General features: G+C 43.6%; 1 protein-coding gene and 1 non-coding gene across 4 annotated transcripts in view; both read left to right on the top strand.

Moving 5' to 3' along the window:
* The first annotated feature begins 50 nt into the window (after window positions 1-50).
* On the top strand, window positions 51-122 carry trnap-agg (transfer RNA proline (anticodon AGG)). Its single transcript has one exon. It is a non-coding gene; the product is annotated as a tRNA-Pro (tRNA).
* Window positions 123-600: 478 nt separating this feature from the next.
* The window catches only part of LOC139392123 (Bardet-Biedl syndrome 9), a 210,835-nt gene continuing 204,497 nt past the window's right edge, over window positions 601-6,938 (top strand). For 2 of the 3 annotated variants that reach the window (XM_071139862.1, XM_071139846.1), the window contains exons 1-3: window positions 601-760; window positions 2,084-2,199; window positions 3,260-3,410. In XM_071139862.1, the coding sequence (XP_070995963.1) occupies window positions 2,088-2,199; window positions 3,260-3,410 (263 nt within the window). In that variant the 5' untranslated portion in view covers window positions 601-760; window positions 2,084-2,087. The remainder of the gene's footprint in view (window positions 761-2,083; window positions 2,200-3,259; window positions 3,411-6,938) is intronic. The other variant, XM_071139854.1, reaches the window with a different exon arrangement.

The raw sequence follows: 6,938 nt of genomic DNA, 5'->3' as shown, positions 1-6,938 counted from the left end.
CCATCCAACGTGGCATACTTGTCCTGGACTGGTTTCTTCCATATCCATCTGGCTCGTTGGTCTAGGGGTATGATTCTCGCTTAGGGTGCGAGAGGTCCCGGGTTCAAATCCCGGACGAGCCCAATTTTTACAAAAAAATACGAAACTGAATGACAAGTTATTGTGATAAGTGTAATAAACACTAACGTGTAAAACATTAAGGATCTACAAGAAATCAATGAGTGCGTTCCAAGATGCACAAGGCAACAGATTATTGAGAAATTGGATGCAAGTCTATGGTTATAATACAGATTTCATTCCAAAGACCTTAAAATAAGATTGGCAGTGCCATTCAATTGCTATATCATCCTCAAATTAGTACAGTGAAATGCCTTTCTTGCAAACTCAAAACCCAATAATGTATTACTAGAAAAAAAACACGAGAAATATGCCTCAAACGTGTGTGTGTGTGTATATGTAAGCAATTAAAAAAAAATTGAGTGACATTTAATGTGCAATCACGTGATTGAGAATTTTACCTCTTTACCTGAACGCCTGTAGTCTCGTGCACCAGACGAGAACGTCTGTTCGGAATAAAAACTCAGTTTCCCATGAATCTGTGAGTTTGTGCGTTTCAGATCATGCGCGCATGTACTCGAGTCTATCGTTAGTGTCACTGCTATGACAACAGGGAGATGGCTTCAAGCAAATTGATGAGGCACACGCAAAATTAGATGTTTTATCTGAACTGCGAACCCCAGACAGGCTCGTCTTGTTAGAGGTAAGAGAGGCACGTTTAGAATTTGGGAATGTCGCTGGAATGTTGAAACTAGACGCTTGTTAGCCTCCAAGCCAGTCACAAGCACAGCCAGCGCTAATTAGCCAGCCAACGTTAACTTAGCTCGAGGTCTTTCCTGGTTGACTAGTTTACTACATTTGCTTGTTTGTTACCAACTCGTGCACGTCTTCCAGTTTAGTTTGTTTTTATTCTGTTCATAATAGTTAAACACATGGACAATGCTTGCCCGCAACCCCTACTAGCTAGCTATTTTTTTTCAACAGATTATGCATGTTGTTCCTAGCTAGATAACGTTACGGTTATATCTAGCTAGTTGTGTGGAAATCATTCTATGTACCTTTTAATGAAATGTAATCGGAGCTCTGCTTGATATGCATGGCACACCTGGATAATGTTGAATTATGTGGTTGATTGCCGAATGTTGGATGTGCTTTGCTGTCTGTCAAGTAGATGAAAAGGGGCTGCTGAAAGATCTTGGCCATGATGGTCAAGTAGGCAGGTGGTATAAGGCTACAAGCTATAGGCATATAATATTCCACTTGTGTAATCTTTCAAACTCGAAATAATAGGTCTATCATTTGAATGGTTATATATGGTCTTGGTGTCGAGGGAGGGGGAAGAAGGGATTCTCTCTATGGATTAGCTGTCCATTCCACCTGCTCAGCAGTTGACAATTAGGAAAGCTGCTTGGCCCACGCCCTGATACAATCCCTGGTCATGTGACTCAGCTGTCATTGGCTAGTGTAACAGTCTTACCGTTAGTGTCACACACAGACCACTGTCCAAACCTCCCTCTGGGTCCTGGAGTCAAAGAAACATCAGCATGTAGCCTATATGGGCCAACTAAGAGGTAGGCGCTAATACCCTGCAATAAAAGCAGATGATCAGTGAATTACCAGGCACAAACACCACACACACACACGCTAGTTTGATAAAGCACTGCACATCTGAGGCTGGCACCCATTAGGCTTAGAGTGAGTTAAAGTAGGATTAGACAGATCAAGCCATATAAGAACCTAGGTGGAATACATGAACGCCAACCCTTCCAATTGTTTCATCCTTCCATTTGGTTCCAAGAGGGATAGACAAACAGCACGTATTACCCACATTGCTTTCACCTGTCCATTATTTTTAAATGGAGGAGATGAAGAAATGTATTGATGAGTGTCAGTCAGCCTGCAGGTCACGTGTGAAGACTGACAAGCAGTGTTATGTGTATGGTGTCCAGCAGAGCGGCGATATGATCCTCTGTCTGTCTGTGTCTTTCTTTCTGTATGTGTGTGTGTCTGTCTGTCTCCTCTGCAGTAGTATGTCTCTGTTCAAGGCACGTGATTGGTGGGCCGCGGTGCTGGGCGAGGGGGAGGAGTTTGACCAGGGATGCCTGTGTGTCGGAGATGTGGACAACAGCGGTAGCGGACATGGTAAGAAGGTGTGGGGGTGTGTTGTAGTGCATAGGGCAGTCAAAAGACACGGTTTACTAATAGACCACAAAACAAACAATGAGAGTGCCCCTGGTACCATAGTCTTATTTACATGCACAAATCTGATTCGTTCATTGTCTGATTGACTTACTGGCTGATTGACTTGATTTCCTGGATCTTTATTACCATGTTTAAAACATACCATTTGCCCTCTCGATACATAGCACATACACTGAGTGTACAAAACCAACCCCCCCCCCCCCCCCCCAATTCATTGGGGCATGGACTCTACAAGGTGTCGAAAGCGTTCCACTGGGATGCTGGCCCATTTTGATTCCAATGCTTCCTAGTTGTGTCAAGTTGACTGGCGTTCCTTTGGGTGGTGGACCATTCTTGATACACACAGGAAACTGTTGAGTGTGAACCCAGAGGTATTGCAGTTCTTGACACAAACCGGTGTGCCTGGCACCTACTACCATACCCTGTTCAAAGGCACTTAAATCTTTTGTCTTGTCCATTTACACATACACAATTCATGTGATGGTTTGAGGGTCAGATTGGGAATTTAGCCAGGACACTGGGGTTAACACCCCTACTCTTACGATAAGTGCCATGGGATCTTTAATGACCTCAGAGAGTCAGGACACCCGTTTAACGTCCCATCCGTAAGACGGCACCCTACACAAGGCAATGTCCCCAATCACTGCCCTGGGGCATTGGGATATTTTTTTAGACCAGAGGAAAGAGTGCCTCCTACTGGCCCTCCAACACCACTTCCAGCAGCATCTGGTCTCCCATACAGGGACTGACCAGGACCAACCCTGCTTAGCTTCAGAAGCAACCCTGCTTAGCTCCTCCCATTCATCTACACTCATTGAAGTGGATTTAACAACTGACATCAAAAAGGGATCACACCTGGATTCACCTGGTCAGTCCGTCATGGATGAGCAGGTGTTCTTAATGATTTGTACACTCGGTGTACAACGAAGGGAGAATATGAGACCATACCACAACATCTAAGCTGAGTAAGTATGCAATGTGTATGTCCTCTCTCCTGTAGATAAGATCGTGGTGGGCAGCTACATGGGCATGCTGCGGGTCTTCTCCCCCCACCCTGCCAAGCCTGGAGAGCCCAGCCCGGCCCACAGCCAGCTACTGGAGGTGCAGCTCAGAGACCCCGTCATCCAGGTTGAAGTGGGCAAATTTGTCTCGTAAGTAACAGGGCACACGCACCTACGGATCAAATAGTAAGCTACACGCACCTACTGCTTCAAATAGTATGCTACACTCACCTACTGCCCAAATAGTATGCTACACTCACCTACTGCTTCAAATAGTATGCTACACTCACCTACTGCTCAAATAGTAAGCTACGCGCACCTACTGCTTCAAATAGTATGCTACACTCACCTACTGCTCAAATAGTAAGCTACACTCAGCTACTGCTGAAATAGTAAGCTACATGCACCTACTGCTCAAATAGTATGCTACACTCACCTACTGCTCAAATAGTATGCTACACTCACCTACTTCTCAAATAGTAAGCAACACGCACCTACTGCTCCAAATAGTATGCTACACTCACTTACTGCTCAAATAGTATGCTACACTCACCTACTGCTCAAATAGTATTTTACATTTACCTACTGCTCAAATAGTAAGCTACACGCACCTACTGCTCAAATGGTATGCGACACGCACCTACTGCTCAAATGGTATGCGACACGCACCTACTGCTCAAATGGTATGCGACACGCACCTACTGCTCAAATGGTATGCTACACGCACCTACTGCTCAAATGGTATGCTACACTCACCTACTGCTTCAATAGTATGCTACACTCACTTACTGCTTCAAATAGTATGCTACATGCAACTACTGCTTCAAATAGTATGCTACATGCAACTACTGCTCAAATAGTATGCTACACTCACCTACTGCTCAAATAGTATTCTACATTTACCTACTGCTCAAGTAGTAAGCTACATGCACCTACTGCTCAAATGGTATGCTACACTCACCTACTGCTCAAATAGTATGCTACACTCACCTACTGCTCAAATGGTATGCTATACGCACCTACTGCTTCAAATAGTATGCTACATGCAACTACTGCTCAAATAGTATGCTACATGCAACTACTGCTCAAATAGTATGCTACATGCAACTACTGCTCAAATAGTATGCTACACTCACCTACTGCTCAAATGGTATGCTATACGCACCTACTGCTTCAAATAGTATGCTATACGCAACTACTGCTCAAATAGTATGCTACATGCAACTACTGCTCAAATAGTATGCTACATGCAACTACTGCTCAAATAGTATGCTACATGCAACTACTGCTCAAATAGTATGCTACATGCAACTACTGCTCAAATAGTATGCTACATGCAACTACTGCTCAAATAGTATGCTACACTCACCTACTGCTCAAATGGTATGCTATACGCACCTACTGCTTCAAATAGTATGCTATACGCAACTACTGCTCAAATAGTATGCTACATGCAACTACTGCTCAAATAGTATGCTACATGCAACTACTGCTCAAATAGTATGCTACATGCAACTACTGCTCAAATAGTATGCTACATGCAACTACTGCTCAAATAGTATGCTACATGCAACTACTGCTCAAATAGTATGCTACATGCAACTACTGCTCAAATAGTATGCTACATGCAACTACTGCTCAAATAGTATGCTACATGCAACTACTGCTCAAATAGTATGCTACATGCAACTACTGCTCAAATAGTATGCTACATGCAACTACTGCTCAAATAGTAAGCTACACGCACCTACTGCTTCAAATAGTATGCTACACTCACCTACTGCTCAAATAGTAAGCTACACGCACCTACTGCTTCAAATAGTATGCTACACCCACCTACTGCTCAAATAGTATGCTACACCCACCTACTGCTCAAATAGTATGCTACACGCACCTCCTGCCCAAGTGGTATGCGACACGCACCTCCTGCCCAAGTGGTATGCGACACGCACCTCCTGCCCAAGTGGTATGCGACACGCACCTCCTGCTCTAGAATGCATGCTTATGATGCTATCACTGACTAAGCAATCCAGTTTGAATCACAGCTGGCCGTGATTGGGAGTCCCGTAGGACGGCACACAATTGGCCCAACGTCACCCGGGTTTTGCCGGTCTAGGCCGTCATTGTAAATAAGAATTTGTTCTTAACCGACTTGCCTAGTTAAATAAAGGTCACGCAGTCATTGTATTAATAATTCATTTTGTCCTCACCCTTCTCTGGTATTCTGGCACTCAAAAGTGTGGCCTGGAATTGCAATTATGGCATTAACTCAACATAGCCCTATTTACAATCTTAAAGTACCACCCCACAAATGGAATTCTCTACCCTCATTGTCCTACATCACTGCACCGAAGGACTAGAGTTTCACAGGAATGATGATGTCACGTGTTGGGAGACAATGGCTTTTCCTGTAGCTACCCACTCAGTCCTAAACACACATTAGCTTCATGTACATAATTCAGTCATAAGTAGGGCCAAGGGTTTTTCCTGATCACATGACCTTTGCTGACCCTGTCGTTAACTCCTGACCATAGTCATACTTTCAGGCTGTGAAATACCCTGTACCACAAAGTCAAGAGGTAGTTGCTGTCAGGGCGTTTGGTTATCCACTGAGTAGACATCAATGGAGTTCATGAACCTATGGCATTGACTTTAAATTTGTTCTTGTCTTAATCTACTTCCAGTAAATCCTGACCACCATGTCATGAGTTCGGCTCTCTCCATGTGATTTATCATACCATATCAACCACCTAGTCTCAAACTTGGCTGGTTCCACTACTTTAAGCTAACCACCAAGTTACCAGCACATAGCTGGAGACACCCAAGGGTCCCATTTCAAATGTTGTTAAAGGAAATTTGTTCTCAAGGACTTTAACTTGCTAAATACAGGTTGACTAAATGCTCAAATATTTTGAACAAAAAATGTCAACCGCTAGACTGAAACCGCCATTGCCCCCTCTGCTCTCCCCAAGCCCAAAAGTGTTCAAGTAAGAGGAGAAAGAGAGGGATAGGAGGAGAAATGGAGGAATAGAATGGTGAGGGAAGATGGGAATGTTGGGATATGTCATAAAGGTGGTCCATTCCTGGGTGCACAGGGACCTCCTGGAGAGACAGGCTTCCAGGAAAAGCCAGGCGTTTTTCCAAAAGTTTTTCCCACAAAAGGGATGTATGAGTCAAAGGATTCTTTCATCTGTTTGTTTGCATTTTATGTTAGTGTATGTTTTGGGGAAGCTGGTTTCGGTTAGCATTTTTAATGACCATTGAGTGTTCCCTAAACAGAGAAACACATTGTAAATTTTGTCTCTAGAGCAGTGGGGCGGGAGATGGTGAAATGTTTTCTCATTGACAGTGGGCACTGTGGTTTTGAGTAAAGAAGAAATCACCTGGCTTCATTTTTAGTTGGTTTTCCTCCGTAAACATTACAGCAGGGTTGACGACAGACATGTTCCTCTGCAAAGCTGTAGAACACATGTTTAAACCATAGATTTACATCAAACAGATTTGTCACTTTTTCCTATGTATATTGTATTATACTTATCTGTTCACAACTTGTGCTTGAAGTAGCAGTTGTCCCCAGAATACACATTTAGGGCCAGAGTTGATTACCCCCAATCCTAACCTTTTCCATTAGGATATACAGTTGAAGTTGGAAGTTTACAGACACTTAGGTTGGAGTCA

The sequence above is a fragment of the Oncorhynchus clarkii genome, chromosome 3 (assembly GCF_045791955.1).
Source record: "Oncorhynchus clarkii lewisi isolate Uvic-CL-2024 chromosome 3, UVic_Ocla_1.0, whole genome shotgun sequence".
Classification (NCBI taxonomy): Eukaryota; Metazoa; Chordata; class Actinopteri; order Salmoniformes; family Salmonidae; genus Oncorhynchus; species Oncorhynchus clarkii.
Note: the sequence above shows the minus strand (reverse complement) of the source record. Positions and strands in the feature narration are given on the sequence as shown.